At 43.9% G+C, this 19,726-nt stretch overlaps 1 protein-coding gene across 1 annotated transcript in view; it reads right to left on the reverse strand.

Annotated features, from left to right (window-relative positions):
* Nucleotides 1–19,726, reverse strand: part of SLC12A8 (solute carrier family 12 member 8) — a 137,380-nt gene that overhangs the window by 29,408 nt on the left and 88,246 nt on the right. The window contains exons 7-9 of the mRNA XM_077767745.1: nt 11,618–11,705; nt 9,998–10,085; nt 2,021–2,167 (exon numbers count right to left, since the gene is read on the reverse strand). Of these exons, the coding sequence (XP_077623871.1) occupies nt 2,021–2,167; nt 9,998–10,085; nt 11,618–11,705 (323 nt within the window). The remainder of the gene's footprint in view (nt 1–2,020; nt 2,168–9,997; nt 10,086–11,617; nt 11,706–19,726) is intronic.

A 19,726-nucleotide genomic window follows, 5' to 3' on the forward strand; every position in this document is an offset into this window, starting at 1 on the left:
CCCCCCCCCCGCCAAAAATAAATAGACATTAAAAAAAAAAGAGTAATGCAAATCATAAGGATCCTGAAATGCCATTTCTCACTATACAACTGGAAAAAATTCACATTTGACAATGAACTGTGATTGCTAATAATTGCTACCTGGGGCAAGAGTGCAAATGACAGGTCACACACGCTATGTCTAAACAGCAATAAGTATAAACCAAAGTAACAAACTGTTAAAGGAAATAGGTTCTATCTTCCTTCCTTAGGACAATGGGGAAGGCCAGGTTCAAGTTTAGAATCCTTGTACTCCTCAGAGATCCTCAGTAGAGGATGCCCACTCCAGCTCCTCGCCCACCTCCTACCCTTCCCAGACCACACCGTGGGGGCATCACACCCACATGTGCACTCCTGGCCCCATACCCGGGTCCTAAAAGGACAAGCCCAGGGAAGAGGCCCATGCAGACCCTGGTTGTGGCTTGTGGGACATTCAGGCAGAGAATTCCAGGCACGAATGGTCCAGTGCGGCACACCTAGACTATCCAGAAGAGGGGTCCGGGATCCAGCAGGCATGTTCCCTTGAACTCATGAACTTCTTATCCCAAGGACCAGAACCCAGAACGGAATCTTATAAAGCAGGGTCTTAGGGCCTGTGTCTAAGAATGATGCTGACTGTCAGGAAGCAGGAACTGCTACTGCTGGTAGAAGTACAAAATCATGCAAATTCTATGAAAGGTAACTTGACAATATCTATTAAAATTAAAAATGTATTTACCCTTTGCTGCAATAAACCCACTTGTGAAACTTTATCCTACAGATATACCTGCACATAAAATAATTATACACACACACACAATTATTCCTTGTAGCACTGTTTACTGAAAGCCACACATGAGTCAATCCATAGAAAACTGGGTAAAAACCATGATGTATCCACACAATGGAAAAAGAATGAAAAACTTCTCTTGACATACATATGAAAAGTTGGACTTCCAAGTTATATTAAATGAAGAAAAGCAAGGTATAGAAGAATGTGTTAGAATACTATCACTGTATAAAAAATAGAGAGAAGGATTCATAAAAAACTAATAAAAACACTACTGATAGGGCATGGGTGCTGGTGAAGAAAGAGATACTAAAAGACTCACTATAGGAGCAAAAATTCTCAATGTATACCTTTTATAGCTTTCTTAGTTTTGAGCTCTGTGTATATATTACTTAATAAAAATACATGAAATTAAGGTAAAAGAAAAGACATGTACAGCATAGAAGGTACAGAGATTAGAGTCAGTGCTCCTACCCAGCCCCTGCTGGCAGATGGGTCAGAAGTGGAGGATGGTAATGGAGGGCCGGTGGCCCTACCCAAGGGGGGTCTGGGGTGGCAAGGGGTTGGAGGAGGGTCTCTGTGGTACTATCCAACAAGATAGAAACGAACTCCTTCAGTAAACCACATCATTGGGAAGTGGGATTCTCTCTCTCTCTCTCTATCTCTTGTTATCACTTAGGTTTTAGGAATGTCTCATCCAATCATTTTGTGACTCGACCAAGCTATACTATATCAGTGAGAGTTTGGGCCATGAAGACTGACAGGAAGCCCAGAGGCCTGAGGAGTGAGAAATAATCACAGAGCAACCCCAAAGGAAAGGCAAAAATCAAGGGCAGAGTTCGAGCTGTTAGGTCCAACTCCCCTCCTCACCAAGAGATTTTTTTCTTCTATACTGAACTGAGAGGATCTGAATTTATTTTTATTAAAGGATATGACACTCCCTTTCCCTGTTGCTCAGGGTCCAAGATGCCATTCTGTCAGTTAGCTAACCCAGTGCTAAGGGGTCCTGGTGGCTGAGACGTTGACAGATGGTTTGTCCAACTGGCCCTGCCCTAAGGCGGCCAGAGGACAGGAGAGAACAAGTTCTGCATTCTCACTTCTCCCACTCTGGAGAACTTGACCACTGGCTCTAACTGGAGAGACTTAAGCCATTTATTGGCCAATAATCAGGTTCATGGCAAAATGTACATTTCTCAAAAAGAGGGTCACTCACCCCTTTCCCCAGGCAGGCCAGTGCGGGAATCACTTTCTCCTGGGCAATGCACTGCAGGATCCGGGGGGCTCCATAGAGACCTCCCATACAGGAGGCCAGGGATGAGATGTATAAGCCCGAAAGGAACAGGAAGCCCACAAGGGACACCTACATAAGGAAGTGATTTCATTACCCAATGCCAGAATATGCTTGTCCCTTTCTGTTCCTTGGCACCATCTGCACCCCATCGATCATTAGCCCTCTAGATTCAGCTTCTTGGATATGTTTCCAATATTCCCAACCCCATCCCATTTCATTCATACCGCCACTATTTCAGTTTGGCTCACCATCACCTCCTGTATGGACAACACAGAGCTTCTCAAATTGAGCATGCATCAGTCTCATCTAGAAGGCTCGTTAAAATTTGGATTTTTGGTCCCCACCTCAGAGTTTCTGATTAAGTAGTTCTAGGGAAGGGCCCAAGAATTTGGATTTCTAAAAAGTTCCCAGTTGATACTGATGCTGACGGTCTGGGGGCCACACTTTGAGAACCACTGGCCCACTGGCCTCCTGTCTCTAAGTTCTGTCCACTCTGAATTATCCCCAAGCCTCTGCCAGAGTGACCTCTCTAAACTCAAACTTGATTGTAATGCCACTGCTGTAAAAATATCAATGGCTCCCCAACACCCTGACATCCTCGGCCCTTCCTAGTCTGCAGCCTTCGGAGCCCCGTACCCCACATACTCAGGGTCGCTGTCAGCGTGCTTCCCTGCCAGCTGACACCCTCTGTCCACTCCCAATCTACTCCCTGTCTGTCTGTTAAACCCACTTGGGCTTCAAGACTCAGCACAAACCTCCCTTGCCCCATGAGGCCTTCCCCGAACCCCTCACAGCAGTGGCTGCTCCTCAGGGCTCCGTAGCACCTTAGCATAAGGGGAGTAGCACCCCACCACACAAGTGGTCCCAGAGGCCTCATTTCTGCAGGGCCCCTGTCTTGTTCATGCTAGGATCCTTGGTGCCAACACAGAGCTACAAATGCTGAAGGAATGAATGAGCTTCATGACCCACATGGCCCTCAAATCACCAACAGATAGACTAAGAGAGGGCACAGTTGTTCTGCCGGATGTCCACCTGCAAAGATCAGTGCTGCTGGCCACACAGTTGTGTCGCAGGCCGTCAGGAACCCACCCCACTGCCCGCACTGGATCTCATCTGTATTTAGCGTGAAGTCTCTCTGTTTTCTGATTATTTGAGATGCCCGTCTCCATTCTACTTTACTGTAGGCACGATGGCCAGATCTGTATGTTCCAAATGCTCATCTGTCCAAAGATCACAGATGGGGTCATCTTAATTTGCGTGTTTGTCATACCCTTCGTGATGAAGATTCTCTGCCTCACTTTTTATGTCCTTTCCTTACCAGCTCACTGGGTCAGTGGCATCCAGCTACATGGAATACTAGTCCCTGGTTCATAGATTATCACAGAAGACCTACACCAGCCAGAATTCCTGATTGGAAACAAAATATTTTTAAAAGAATGTATTTGTAGGACACTGGAGGTTCACAGAATCATCACAAGCCTAAAAGATCAGGCTCGGAAAGGGGCAGGACTGAAGCCTGGAGCCACAACCTGGACTCTGGAACAAGAACGGTATGACCAGGACGCTACCAGCACCCTGCTTCCCTGCAGATGAATTCCCACCATCCCTTCATTGTTGCCCCATTCATTACACTGGGGGCATCTGATGGGTCTAACCTAGGTCATATGACCTACTAAGACCACAAAGGGACAGGCCATGCCCTACTAAGGCCACAAAGGGACAGGCAAGAGAGGGTTTTGTCCTTTGGGCTTCTGTAATATTAATATGAAGTGGGGCTCATCACTCCCTCCAAGATGACACATAGGTGGAATAACCCCCAAATGATCAGAGATGTCAGGGATCTGATGAACATAAGTCAGTCCACTGCAGAGCCTAACTTGAACTTCATTTCAGTGTGGATTACTTTTCCCTAGATGTGTTATCCCATCTTATCCCCAGAATCTCTCCTATTTTCTTCATTATCACAGGTGTCTATATCTATTGCTCCCCACCCTTCTTATCATTTTATTACTAGAAGAAATTAATGTCATCTAATGTTTCTCATCACTTTTTTAAAGTTTATTTATTTATTTTTCATGTTTATTTATTTATTTTTTAATGTTTTATTTCTTTTTTTTGAAGTAAATAATATATTATTTAATGTACTTATTTTCATCCAGTGGAGCAGCTACAATGAGGATATCATTTATAAGCCACATCGGAAAAAATCCATATCCAAATTGATAAAATTGATACAGAGCCAGTATTACTTAAAAATGGCAAAGAAATTATAAACTATATAGTTCAATACAGAAAAGAAAATTTGTGAAGCAGAATACATTCCTTGTAAAAATTTGTTCTATTGATTTCTGAGAGAGCGAGAGAGAGAGAGAGAGAGACAGCATGAGCAGGGGAGGGTCAGAGACAGAGGGAGATACAGAATCTGAAACAAGCCCCAGGCTCTGAGCTGGCAGTCAGCACAGAGCCTGATGCAGGGCTGCAACCCACGAATGGTGAGATCATGACCTGAGCCGGAGTCGGATGCTTAACTGCCTGAGCCACCCAGGTTGCCCCAAGTTTACTTATTTTGAGAGAGAGAGAGAAAGAACAAGTGGGAGAGAGGCAGAGAGAGGGAGAGAGAGAATCTCAAGCAGTCTCCATGCTGCCAGTGCAGAGCCCAACGCAGGGCTTGAACTCACAAAACTGCAAGATCATGACCTGAGCCGAAATGAAGTCAGATGCTTGACTGAACCACCCAGGTACCCCTCCCATCACTTTATTTGTATATTCTGATAGCATATAATTGTAATTTCCGCCCTGTGTTACTGTCTGTCACACTCATGGCTTATCTTGCAGTGCAACATAAGCTCGTGTCTCATGCATTTTGCCGCTGCCTCTGCCCCACCACACCTAACAGTCTAGCAAACAGGCTCAGCACGTGCCCACGGAATTCATGAAGCTTCAGGACTTCACTGTGACTCGTGCCCTGGATGCCTCACAAAATTGGTAGATAAACCGGTTCCATTATCAACCTCTGATCCATTCTGAGATGCAATCCTTCACCTCCAACCTTTGTTTCTATCTTCCTGACCAAATGCATCCTGTATTTGCTGGTTTTAAAAATACACAGACTCTGTGATGAAATTGTATTGAAAGCTTTTTAGAAAATCTAACTAGTGGGTCGCTGCTCTGACTATACCTAAGAATCACTGCAGAGGTTTTGCTCTACCCGTGTAGGGTAGGGCACAGACATCTCTGATGTTTCCAAAACCTTCCAGGTGATTCTAATGCACAGCCAGGATGGAGAACCACTGGGTGAGGTGCATTGTACCCACTGCACTGTCCCTTCAGAGACTCTCCAGGAGACGTAGGCATGGTACCTCCTTGCAGAAACTGTATGGCTTCTTATCCAAAAGGTTATATATATTTGTGTTAAAAAGTTTTTCTTCATTGAAGGCCTGTCCATTTACTCAGATTGGAAATGAAACAACCCAATCTGGCTTCCTCCTAGTGTGGGGCTGACCCAGGAACTGGAGTCTCTGGCACCAGCATGCCCATTTTTGGCCAGCCTTCTCACAAACACCCTGGGATTCTAGAGGTTCTAGGCTGGGTGCAGGAGAGGTATGTTTATAATGGTGTGTTCACTTGATAATTTTTTATATGAAATTATTATTGGGGCACCTGGGTGGCTCAGTCGGTTAAACATCTGACTTTGGCTCAGGTCATGATCTCATGGTTCTTGAGTTCAAGCCCTGCATCAGGTTTTCTGCTGTCAGCACGGAGCCCACTTTAGATCCTCTGTCTCCCTGTCTCTCTGCTTGTCCCATGCTTGCCCTTTCTCTCTCTCAAAAGTAAATAAACATTTTTTAAAAAAGATATTATTCTGTCAATTTGCTGAAAAATAAATTAAATGTCTCACATCTGGATGAATTCTAAAAACCGCTTCTATCTCTCACCCACGTGCACCCTATCTTGTCCTCTCTATCATCCATCCATTCTCGGCAGCTTTCACTGAGGACAGGTTATACACCTGGCACAGTGCTAAGGCACAGGGTAAGCCTTTATAGGCACAGCAGGACACTACATAGCTTTTCTCCCAGCCCTTGCATAGTTTAACCATTTTCTCTATTCAGAAAGAACTGCAAACTTGCTAACTGTGCCAGTGGAGATGGAAGGAAGGATTTCTTTGAGTAGATGTGTGCCAACAGTTCTTTACAGGGGAAAAAAAATCACCCCTCTGTTACACACCTGTCTGAGCCATCACAAAAAAGTTCTCTGTCTTTCCAACATATTATCTGAGGTGGGAACTACCCTAATTTCTTTCCTCAGTAACTACTGATAAAAATCATAATTCCATCTCTCTGCTTTTCATATTTTATCCCAGCTTCCATTGGAGCTTCACTGAGAAATCCCACTTATCCACAGGCTGCTCCCTTCTCCTGAGGATTGGGTTCAAAGTCATTTGCAAGGTGTTCATTCTGCCTCATCCAATTCCTATGGACCCTTGATGTTACTGAGGAGTACATCCTGAAACCCTTTACAATCCCAAATTGCTTCATAGTCTCCTAGTTTTCTCCCACATCAAACATGAGTTTTCTAATACAGACCCTACTCCACAAAATGACCAACATCTCAACTTTCAGTCAAGTTTTCTCTCTCACTTGATAGCCATTTTCCATTCAGGAAATAAAGATGGCTTCGCTTCCTGAGAGGCAGCTCGGTGTCCATGATGGAGAACAGAGGGCAGCCTAGCTGATGGACGGTGGATACTCAACAGCTGGTAAGGCTCCTTCACCAGCCGCGAGCCCTGCCCCACCCCCATATTGCCAAGCACAGCTTGTGCCCTGGGAACTCAAGGTCCTTCTCGAATACATGAAACCATGACTGCCAAGTCCAAGAATGATTAGATTTACTCTCTGGGATGCCTCATTTTTAACAAAGATGCTTTTGGGGTTCTTTTCCGTAGTTTGTTCTTATTTTGCTAGTTAGCAAGCTCCAGGCTTCCTAAAGTACTTGGTGTTTGTTTAATAAACATTTTTTTCCTGGACTGTATACAAGTTTATTCTGAAACAATTACTTAATCTATTCAGTTTTACCCCTACTAATACCTGCTCTTTATACAATTCCTTTTTCTATAACTAAATAATATTGGGATTCATATTGAGATTGATTTTTTTTCCTATCCAGCTAAATATGGTAGATTTTTTCCTATCCAGCTAAGTATGGTGTGAAAATGTCCCATCTATAAGGTTATCCCCGTAAGGAGCGTACAAAGGAGTCAAAATTTAACAAGGACCTACTATCTACCAGGTATAGTGCTTTACATAAATTACCTCAGAGCCACCACAATGTACTAAAGGTTTTTAGAAAGCATAACACTATGGACACTAACACCCAAGGGCCAAAAAAGTTTCAGTGGGGCATGGATATAGAGCAAAAAGAAACTTCTTAGAGAAACTGTAGGCTGGGAAGCCAAATAATTAGAAATAGATCGGAGAAGCTGCAGGAAACCCAAAAAGAAACAGATGAACTGACCAGCTGTGGAAAGGAGGCCAGGGCAGCCAGCATGCATTGAAGATAAGTGTTCTGGCAGAAAGCACCTGACAGAAAGACAGAGAAGTGCCCTGAGGAGCTTTTTGAGAACCAGCCCCAAGGGGAGCATCCTGGAGGCCTGGCCTGGTCGAGGCCTGAAGGCGAGACCTTCAGGACACAGACCAGACTTAAGAGGCCTTGTTTCCTTAAGGCCCAGGAGAGAATCCAGACCGCAGCTAAGATATGAAACTGAGATGAACCGTTTATTAAAACCAGGTCAGGGTGGTGAGCTGGGACAAGTGACCATGTGGGACACTATACACTTTTACTCTTACATTGTCCAGGCACTGCTAGTAGAATTATTTGTGGCCCAGCTCACTGCCTGAGTATATACCTGCTACTACAGCCGAGTCAGTCCCAAAGAGAGACAAGGTTTTTTTTTTTGGGGGGGGGGAATCTCATATGATCCCTTTTGTAGGGGGGACCTTGGGGGGCACCAGGACACCAGAGCCCCGCCATTTGGAGTTGTCCTGCTTGGTTCTGTCATTGTTGACTTACTTGCTCTTCCAGAGAACCAAGAACAGTATCTTGCTTTTCTTTATAGGCTTTACAACTGTCTGTTCTAGAAGACAGTCTATTCCTCTCCAAAAAATGAGCTCTCTACCTCTCATCCTGATGTGTGCACAATGTCACTCCCACAGATTATTGCCAAGCACAGTTTAGCAGGTGCCCCCAAATGGCTAACTGCTTGCCTACCTGTTCAACGTCTGGGACAGGTGGCATTCCAAACAAGCTTCCCCCAGTCCATGTGCCTATTATTGGCAGTGGAATTTCCACCCACCAAGGCTTTCCTGTGCTGTCCATGGAGATGTTTTTACTTTCTAGTTGTAGCCTTCCTTGGATACAGGCTGTCTCCCCTCCCACATACCTGTTTTTAGTTCTTTCTGCAAAGGAGGGGAGGGAGGAGAGAGAGGAGCCCCAGACCAGGGGATAATTTGCCATGTCCCATCCAGATCAGAGCCTCGAATGGTTGAAAGGACCTCTGAGAGAATCTACTAGAAAGAAACCAGCTTTAGAGGCAGGCGGAGCTAGCTAGCTAGCTAGTTGCAGACAGCAGCAGGCAGATTCCCTGGGTCAAAGGATCAACTGTTCCCTGAGGCCTTTAATTCCTCCAATGCAGCCAAGCTTTTCATTCCACAATTAGAGAAAAGGCCCCTGGGAGGTGAAACTCAAGACAGAAGCGGGCATATAGTTAAACATGAGGGCTGTAGATTCCTTCCCTGAGAGCAAACCTTTCCCTGGGGGTTTAAGATCTTGGTCCCTGGAAATGGGGTGACAGTCCTCTCATTACCTGAGCAGCTCCCCTCTTTTAAAACCTGCTTTCACAGTAAAGTCAAACATAAGTTATCTTTACATTATCACCTACATATCTTCAAAAGAAACCTGTGCTAGTGTGGAAACCAAGCCCAAAAAGTAGCTCAGAAGAAAAAGTTCAGAGTTTCCTGCCCCAGGCTGCTTCAAGGAGTGGCCAGTGGCCCTCCATGAACATCAGCGAAGTAGCTTTTGCCAAGCCTCACACCAAGAGAAAATGGTACATTCTCCCAAAATATGAGCAGAAAACACTGAGAAGTTAACTAAGAAAACTTTCCTAGCCTACTAACATTTCTCTGATAAATAACAGGAATCTCAGGGTCCACTTTTCCTCTAGGAACTTAAGGGAAGGTAGGAGTTTTGGTGGGTTTCCAGAAAAGCATCTGGGAATCTTATTCTCCTAGGTTCTAGAGATGCCAAATGAGTGTCCTTGACTGTCATATGACCTCTCTAGCCTGTTAAGGGCAGCTGTGGAACGTGAGGAATTTGCTAATCTTCTGGCAGGCAGCATGTACAGCTCTAGAAACAAAGATACTGTGGCCAGATCAACCCCAGCCCACCCCTGGGCGAGTACACAGAGTCAAGGTCCTCAGAGAGCAAGACGGGCCTCACCCTGGACTCCCTCCACTTTGCTGCCTCTTTTTGGTCCATCAGCCTCCTCCTTTTACCTGCTTCTCGAAAGCAGCACTTTCTACTCACCGTGGGAGGTGAGGTGATTGGCAAAAATGAAGGGCTGATGGAGCAAGGGATTTCTGATGACGGCATCCTTTGTTTCTGTCCCGATTTTTGCTCCTATTATTTAGTCACCTGCATGTATGCGCTTTTCCAGAGGCTGGTATCTGTTTCTAGGGATCTATAAGAAAAACCTGTACCTTTTCCATGTTTTTGCCCCTCTTCCCCCGCGACGTCAGCCCTGGGCCCAAGACTGGATTCCCAGGCAGGGCTGGTACCATTTGTTACAGGCGGAAAGAAAGGAACCAGCCGACTGGGCCCTTCAGCAGTGCCGGACTTACCCACCTTTTCCGCTATCAGGAAGTCATAGCGAAGGGCCTCTCGGGTGCAGACAGCGCCCAGCAGGAAGACAAATACGATGTACAGAAACCACCTGCAAAAATCCCCAAGAGTGGAAGAGAGCTACACCCCTGACTGCAGCCAACTCCATCCCAACCCACCCCACTCAGTTCCTGGGTTCCCGTGGGGACTTGTCTCAGAAGAAAAAAGAAAGGCCAGTCATGAAGCCCCCCCCTTGCTTGTCTGAGGGGGCTTTCAGTACTATTGCTCCTCTAGCATCTCTTGCCAAAAAAAAATGTATCATTGTTTTGTCTCTGACATCAAAGAAGAAAAACACACAAAATGTATTGGGAGTGGAGGGCGGGCAGCCCCGCTGACCTCCAGGTTGCCGGGACCCAGGCAGAGTTGACCTGCAACGCCCCAGCCCCCCTTCGTACCCCCGAAGAACAAGTACATGATCTTTCAGGCTTCTCGGTCCTGCTGTTCCTTGAATCCCAGATGATAGAGAGCAGAGCCAAGTGTGACAGGGGCAGCAGTGACCTGGCTCTGCCCCCAGGCACCCTGTGACCTTGAGAAAGTCACATGGTCCCCGCGGCCTCATTCCCATCTGGGCAGTGAGAGGATGGGCCAAAGGTTTCTCCAGTGGCCTCCCAGCTGTGACCCCCAAATGAGGCAGGGTTCTTTCTTCTCTTTCCTTCCCAACACCCCATGTGTGCACTGTTGTCTGCATTCTCCTCCCAACACGCAGCCCTATTGAGCACAAAATAGACTGAAGGGATGGTTTCGCTATAATAAGCTCTATAAGAGCACATTCAGCATTTGTGAAGTACACATACTAATATTTTAAAAATATCATGGTTAAAATAACATGGGTACTTTTAACTTTTCAAGACATTGTCATGCCTATGCCTCTCACATCTACCCAGTTAAGGCACAGAAGCTTCTTCCTGTAGTACCGAGAGTAAACCAGAAGATTCTAGAAGGTCAGAAGCAGACCGGAGGCCACTCAGTGTGCTCATGTGGGTGGCACAGTGTGAACTAAACCCCAGGGAGCCTGACAGCCTTGGGGTGGTGCAGGGGAGGCGAGGGGGGTGGGGAGAGGAGAGACTGCTATGTGTCTTTACACACAGTATCTGCTCCACAGTCTCTGGGGCACACATACTCTCATTATCCCCACTTTCCAAGAAAGGAAATGGAGGCTCAGAGAACAAAGTAAAATGCTCAAAATCACACAGCCCCCCAGCAGCAGAGCTGGGATAGAAATCCCAACCTGTCTGCTGCAAAACTCTTCATCTTTAAATTCCTCCTCCTCCCAACAATCCCAGAAAACCAATGGTTAAAAAAATCCCCAAGTTCAAAATGGAAGTGGGGGAGGAGGAGGGACAGGAGGCTGAGGAGAAAGGAAAGAAAGGATTCCTCCCTCCCCCACCCCCCCGCCCCCGCANGGCAAGCGTCTGAACCCACCAGACGTGAATTTTCCAGCTGGCTGAGTGTTAAAAGGAGAATTGGAATATGAAATAGATCAGCCACAGAGTCGGGGCACTCTCAGAACAAAAGGGGCAATCCCCTTTTGCCTGGGGTTTTCTCCCTCTCTCCAGCTGATTGCCGTGAGGGGAACTTACTTACGAGATGCCAACAGCTGCTAGGGAGCCCAGGGGGATGCTGGCAGCGGGCTCCCTGAGGTCACCCCCCATGTTGAAACCAGCCATGACTCCTGAAAGACACCCAAAAGGGGAGAGGGCTGAGCAGCCTACTCCACTCCATGAATCATCTTCCCCTCATCGGGGCCCTCTCCTGGAAGCTATCCCATGGCAAGCCCTTCCATCTGCACTTCTGGCAACTGGGCTTCTGAATCTCCCCTGGCAACTGGGGAGGCATCCATGGGGCATGAAAGGGACCTTTGTGGATTGGATGATGCTTGGGAGGAAAGCCCTGCTGGCCACAAAAGCATTTATGGCACAGTGCAAAGTAATGAGGGTGAGTGAGGCAGCTGGCAGGCTGTACAAAGGTCCTGTGGCCACATACTGAGCTCTGCCACTAACCATCCTCCCCACCCCCCCAACTCCCTGGGGAGGCTCAGCCTTAGCAAAGCACCTGCTGTCCCCTCCTCAGCAGAGTTCCTTGCTTCTACTACCCACTGACTACACTGGGGTTCAGGTATCCCAGGCGGGCAGGAGGTCGCATCCAACAGCCAGAGACCAAAGGGCTCTAAGCAAGTTCTAAAGAACAATCCTGAGAACAATCTAAAGAACTGAGTCACAAGCTCCTCTTCATCATTGCTTCTATTCCCCAACCACACTCATGAGAAGACATAATTAGTCATGATGGGGAGGGAGGCACAGTGTGGGATGGTGAGGAAAGGACATCGCCTCTGTCCATGCTCACATACAGAAAAATGCAACAAATGACGTGTTTGGAACATCAAAAGTGGGTGCAGCCCACAAGTACTCTATAAGCTTTGGTCAAGAAGGTTTCACAGAAGGGTGGGTACATCTCCATTGTGGCCTTGCAGGAAGATTTACATGGGCTTAGGAAGAGAGCTGGGTCTAACCCCATCATTATGGATTTATGAACAATTTCAACCTGCCAGTGCCTGTGCTAATGGTTTCCATGCATTTTTTATTTTGCTTTATCCTTACAACAACCACATCAGAAAAGCAGAATTATTTCCCCCATTTTATAGAAAAGGAAACTAGTGATCAGAGAGGTTAATTAAAATAGCCTGAGGTCACACATTTAGTAAGTGGGAAAGCTAGGATTCAACCCCAGCCACTCTGACTCTGAAAATTATGCTTTTACCTCCCCCCACCCTCTATGCTTGTTGGGGGAGCTCAGGTGAAATGGGTTGAGGTGAGGGTATGGAACCAGAGAGCTAACGAGGGCCTATTTCAAAGGGTGCCCTGAATGGGGGCCCAACACTGGTACTGCACATGGGTTGACCAGCAACTAATTCCACGACTGGGACTTTATCCTCAGTAAATAGTCAAGGATATGAATAGAGATGTAGCCAAAAATATTTATAAATGCTTATCTATAATAGTGAAAATGAGAAGGAACCTAATGTCTACAAGTAGGGGATTGGCTCAGTAAGTGGTGATATGTCTTTCAATAAATACCAGGGTTCTGTGTTGTCAGAAATATGGACATAGAAAGATATTTTGACATGGAAAGATATTTAAAAGCTATTGTTTCATTTTCAGACACATAGTACAAAACACAACATATGGTATAATCTCATTGTAAAAAAATAAAAGGCAACATATAAATTTATGCATAGGAAAAAAAAAAAAGGAACCAGGACATGTTTTTAAAATGTTAATGTTATTTTTGGGTGATGGAAAAACAGATCTTTTTTTTTGTTTTTATTACTTATGTATATATATTTCTCAATTTTCTACAGTGATCATTTTGAAATTGGGTTAAAATAATTTTTAAAGTGCTTTTTGTTTTCAAACCACACATTAGGCACCTCTTCTCTCCTCCTGTTTCTCTTCCCAAGATACTTCCTTCCCTGCTAAAAGGGTAGGAAAGGGGGAAATGCATACATGTCTCTAAGCAAAGAGGACTGGGATGGGGAGTCAGCCATAAGTAGATGAAAGGTTGCTACAGATGTCTGGAACACAGAGAATGGCAAAAATGACACAGATGAAAGGTAAGGAAAAGAAAGCCTTAGAAAACTTCTCTAGAGGATCTGAATAAACCTGAAGAAAACCAGGGCTGTTAGTGTGAATGTTTGCACCCAAAGGAAGCCCTCCTCAAGAACTAACTGTGCTCACAAATGTGCAACTGTCAAGTTGCCTGTGAAGGAAGAGCCCCTTTAGGGAAACAGACCTACACACACTACAGCTGGGAATCCATTTCAGCAACCAAAGATTGCCAGGGGTGTGATGAAAACCAGCAACAAATACACAAATACATGCACGATAAAAATAGAACAACCTGGGCTGGAATAAACTTATAAATCAGGACACAGAAGAGAATTTTGAAGAAAATAGTAATTACTAGCTCCAGACTCACCAAAGAGGAATATTCTATCTATAAAGCAAGATGCAATGAAAAACAAAAAATAATGTAAGAACAAAAAAGAACTTTTGGAAATGACAAAATGATCACTAAAATAAAAAATGCAATAGAAGATGTGAAAGATAAAGTTAAGTATGTATCCCAGAATTGAGAACAGAAGGATGAGGCGGTACAAAGTTTAAGGAAAGAAGAGAAGAAAAAGAAGAGATGTCTTATAGCTACAACATCCAGCTAACAGGAGATGAAGAAAGAGAGAACAGAGAAAACAAAAGAAATAACCAGATAAATAAGTGAGAAGAAAATAATAGATAACCAGAAGTAAATATCTCTACACTGAAGAAGACACAAGTCTACAGGTTGAAATAGCCCATAAAGTAGACAACAGAAAGATCAAAATGTAGAAAGTCCATACCACCATGCATCGTTGTGCAACTTCAAGAAAAACCCTAAATATTTCCAAAGGCAAAAACTGAACTCTTATAAAGGAACAAAAATTAGACTTCCCTTTGGCAACAGTGAAAGCTAGAAAACAATGGAGTGCTGATTTTAAAAGTGAGGGAAAATTATTTTGAAATGAGCATTTTAGCCAGGTTACCCATTAAGTGAAAGCAAAGTTTAGTAGACAAGAGCTCAAAAAACTGACCTCCCACATATGAATTCTGAGGAAGATACTAAAGCATGTACTCCAGCAAAATGAGGATGTAAACCATGAAGGAGAAAAACACGAGATTCTGAAAACAGTAGTGATCACTCGGGAATGGAGTAGAGTCCAGGAATAACAGTTGTACTGCAGAGAAACCAGAAGATATTGAGCAGAAGGATGGAAGCCCCCAGAGAGATGCCTCTGATTAGGAACTGGATTCAACACAATGAACAGTAGGATTAACAAACTGAATGATTTTAAGGACATGCTGACTATATATTTTGGCAACAAGAGAGAAGAAAGCTTATTGAAATTCCAGGAAAGGGGAAGAAGAAAGTCCATGTCTAAATAGGACTTAAGCTAAAATGTCATGACATGATTTTACACAACTAATAAAATGTAAGAAAAAAAGTAAGCCATTTGGATATTAGGACTATTCTCCCCTAAATGGCACAAGGACCGAGTTAGAATCACAGCAAAGGAAATGGAATTCTAGCTGCTACTTGGCTCTTCAAGGAACAACAGCTACATAGCCACAATAGTATACATGTTTACTGTTTTCTAACTTCTAAAAATTGACCTGTAGACAGGCACAGAGGATATAACTCTAGTTACAAAGTGGAATATGAATATTATCTACCTTGACAATGGAAAAGTCAAGCTATAGCTAACCAATATTAGGAACTAATACTAAAAAAAGAGAGAAAAGTAGAGAGAATACGAAAAGCACTAATAATTTCATCATAGTAGTGTTGAAAAACAAAAATATAAGTCCCATGATCTTTCAGTCAGGTCTGGTTTCACTGTTATGAGCTTCAATTTGTTTAGTAAAAAATCTTCAGTGGGTTAAACATCCGACTTCAGCTCAGGTCATGATCTCATGGTTTGTAAGTTCGAGTCCCACATTGGGTAAACTAGAGCACCACATTGGGTGAGCTTGAACACTGTACTTGGTGAGCTTGTACCCCACTTCAGGTGAGCAAGAGCCCCAAGCTTCACTTCGGGTGAGCCCCACTTCTCTCTTTCTCCCTTTCTCTCTCTGCCCCTCTCTGCCCCTGACTTACTTGCACTCTCTCTCTAAAAAAAGGAAGGAAGGAAGGAAGGAAGGAGGGAAGGAGGGAAGGAAGGAAACTTGAAAGATTCTAGCAATGAATCTAGCCTTTTGAGCTAGCCATTAAATTTGGTAGATAGATAAGGAAAAGCCTAGTGAATATTTTTATACCAGTTGCAACATCTTTTAAGCTAATTCTAAACTTATTCTGTATCTTATTATCATAAAGGAGAATTTCTAGTGTTTGCTAAAAAGAACAAAGAAATTTCTAAGAATACTGAGCAGTTTGTCTTTGAAGCTACAAAGATTGCTGGCTTGTAAACTTAAGACCAAAAAGTTTTTTAATAGATTTGAGCATCTGTGTGTCTGTGTGTCGGTGAAACTGTATCTGTTCACTTAAAGTTGTACACGAAAGTTTTCAGAGGGTTCTGTCCACTCACCTCCTAATAATCAACTTGTTATAGCCTCCCTGATATTGCTCTAAAGCACAAATATACGGGCATTCACTTTTGAATGTCCCCTCTACAAAGAGCTTTCTTACTACTATTGCTTTTTTTTTTAATGTTTATTTATTTTTTTATTTATTTTTTGAGAGAGAGAGAGACAGACAGAGAACAGGAATGGAGGAGGGGCATAGAGAGAGGGAGACACACAATCCGAAGCAGGCTGCAAGCTCTGAGCTCTCAGCACAGAGCCTGACATGGAGCTTGAACCCACAAACTTTGAGATCATGACCTCAGCCGAATTGGCTACTACTCTTACTTTCTAATCTTATACTCTAATAAACTTTTGCCTGCTGCTAAAAGGGGGGAGGAGGGGATCACAAATATAAAAAGATTATGCAGATTCCCTTACAATTAGGGATTCCCTTAAGATAACTGAAGTATTCCTTGTAAAAATATTTTGCACATAAAAATAAATATGATTCTAATACATTAATCTTAAAACACAACACAGAACCTCAATTTCCCACACCAACAATAAAGAATGAAGGGATGTAGCCCAAAACTGATAAAATAACAGAGGTTTAAGAATATTATTTAAAGTTAAAATGTTAATTAAAAAAAAAAGCAATGTTAACTATCAAAATTTAGGAAGTAGATGGAGGAGCATGTAAGTAAGCTAAACTCTATTTCTTAACACAGAGTCAATAGATTATGTCTTTGATTCATCAAGTTACAGATTCAAGCTTACTGCTTGGTAAATATACAGCTAGCTCCCAAAGTGCTATGAATGATTAAAAGTGGTTGCTCCCATGGAGGGGTATCTGGGGTGGTAATGGGTGGACTGAGACACTATTGCTTTATATTAGAAGCACGTTTGTAGGGTTTTCTTTTTTGTCATGTGTAGGTCTCATTTGGATCAAAAAAGGATGCCCAGGACCTGCCTCACTGTGACCAGTGTTCCTGGGACCAGATCTGTCACTGAGGCTCTGTTCAAAGACTAAGGGCTCACTGCCCACTGCCAGAACTATCTGGTGCCAAGGGCATCTCTGGCCAAATTTCCACGTTCACCTGACTCCCAGACCCCACTGACTTCATCCACTAACACCAGCCCTTCTTGGACCTCCTAAATTCTGACCTCTGCAAAGGTCCCCACCTGTCACCAAGTTTACTGACACCTCACCTGCCTGGCCACATTGCCTCCCACCATCTACAATGGCCTCATTCTGCCCCCAGCCCCTAGCAATTTTATGCCCATTCATAAATGGCATTGATGTGAAATTACATACTGCTAATTAGTCTGCCACGTTAGTACCTCCTACAGTTTGTCACAACATTTTGTGCACCTTCCATCAGATCATTTACAAAGACCCACTGATACGTATGCTCTGTCTAGGAAAGTGATTGATTAAGCCTAATTGCTTCCTGCTTCCAAACAGGTTCTGTATTCATAACAAAAGCCCTTTTCTTCTCCCAGAATCCCTCAGAGTCCATGACCCAACCTTTGATCTTAGGTCTTGCGAGCTGGCCTGGTGTGGGGTGCACTGGGATCCTGGTCAGTGGGAGCAGAAAGGATAGACATGGACAAGGCTGCCCTCAGGAACACAGACAGCCAGGAAGTTGGCCGGAAGGTAGGTAGTCAGTACCACAGACACAAAGCATCAAAGACAGGGAAGTGCCTGCTAGGCGGGTCATTCCTGCCAGGCTACTGTAGTGATCTGGGCACACCTGTTAGATTGGCTTGCACACTGATGCTATCGCTTCCAGAATTCCACCCTTGCGTGACTACACAATTCCCGAGCAGATGATCACTTGTTCTGGTGAATTAGAAATTTCCTGCTTGTCAGTTGGATCTAGAAAAATCATTTTGATTTAGTAACTGTTTGCCCATGCTTGTCAAGTATGATAGAGATTCTCTAGTTTGGCTTTCTGTCTGTTTCTGGTGCCATTTTAAGATATCACTGTTAATGCTAGAGCTGAATTTAGGGTGGGTGTAGTAGAACAAATACTGTTTCCCACAGCATTAGTGTCCAGATGTTTTACAGATATTAAAGGGAAAAAAAAGCTTGGGAAAATCTTGATTAAATAAGGTTAACCAGTGCCTACAATATGCTAATTTTCATTGTCCATCTCTTAGAAGAGAAATGTAACACACAGGGTTTCCCAAAACTTATTAAACAATTTTACATTTTTTTAATGAAAAACTTTATTCATTGCTAGTGTTCCACGGAACACAGTTTGGGAAACACTTGTGTCCGTTTTACATTTACTATTTAATCTTTATACTTTTCTTGGTTGGCTTCCTAAAACTGCTTAAAATGACTACTTAGAATCTACAGTTCTTAAAGCTAGAAGGTGTCCTAGAGGTTATCCAACCTCTTATTTTTACAGATGAGGAAATTGAGGCCCAAAGAGGAGAAGAGATTTTGCACAAGTTTCGAACTAACTGTAGTACTGTCTTCAAGTTTCCTGATCTCAAGTCAGTGTCCTTTCCACTATGTAATACGGTTTCTTGATTTCTAACACCCATGCTTCTCTTGGATTTCCCTTTTATAATCGAGTAACTATATGATTAATTTGGGGTTACCTCCCCCACAAGAAGGCTGAACTTATCAGTTATGATCAGCAATACACAATGGTTTACCCACAGGTATTTTCATCACCAGTTCCAAATGACTAGTCTGTGCCCGGACCAGGGGATTTCCCTTCCTAGTAGGTCTTAAACTGCCAGTTCCAGGAAGCAGTGAATTGCTTTACCTGAACCCACATTTCTCCCTGCATCAGGATGACAGGTCTGTGTGCTATTACCATGTGACTTTGGTAAACAGCTTTCTTCATATGGTGAAGCCTTGTGACCTGGTCTTCCACCCTAGTTGGAACATGCCCTTTAGCATGTTTATTGTCTCAGGTGCTATACATACATGAGACAGTGTTGGCCATCACCTTGCCAGCTTAGGTTGATGAGGCTAAACTTCCAGCGTCATCCATAGTCTCCTGGGCATTGACATTATGCCTATAGTTGGGGTGGGGGTCACAAGGTGAATAGGGGGCATGGGCCTGGTGCCCTGGCTACAATATCTGACCTAAAAATAGGCATGGATGGTCAGGGGAGGTACTCATCCTCTCTACATCTCAAAAATAAATTCGTGATTAAAAGAACCAGTATAAATGTCAAGTAACCACTGGCCAACATTTGCAAGACAATGGTCATGTCCTGGTGGTAGGGGGCAGTCAACCACAGCACACTCACATCAAAGACCTCATTTGTTGCCTGCCATCACAATCCCACTTCCCACCCTAGTTTCTTATTTGTTGCTGAAAATGAGAATTCGTAAGGGGTGAAAAAGCCTAATAGTTTTTCTAGGCTTTTCCGGTGTCTGTTAGTTGTTCATTAAGGAACTACTCTTTCTCAAGGAGCTTCTAAACTTCCTCCTGGGTGCTTTTCAATCCAAATCTGTGTTCTTAGAAACCTTTAATTTTCTCCTTCAGCTATAGCTTAATTGTGTCTCTGCTGCCTATTTTCTTTCTTCTTTTAAGTTCCTGAGTTTATTATTTTCTCTGTCATTAAGGCGGAA

The sequence above is a fragment of the Crocuta crocuta genome, unplaced genomic scaffold, assembly GCF_008692635.1.
Source record: "Crocuta crocuta isolate KB4526 unplaced genomic scaffold, BGI_CrCroc_1.0 scaffold45, whole genome shotgun sequence".
In the NCBI taxonomy this organism is placed as follows: domain Eukaryota; kingdom Metazoa; phylum Chordata; class Mammalia; order Carnivora; family Hyaenidae; genus Crocuta; species Crocuta crocuta.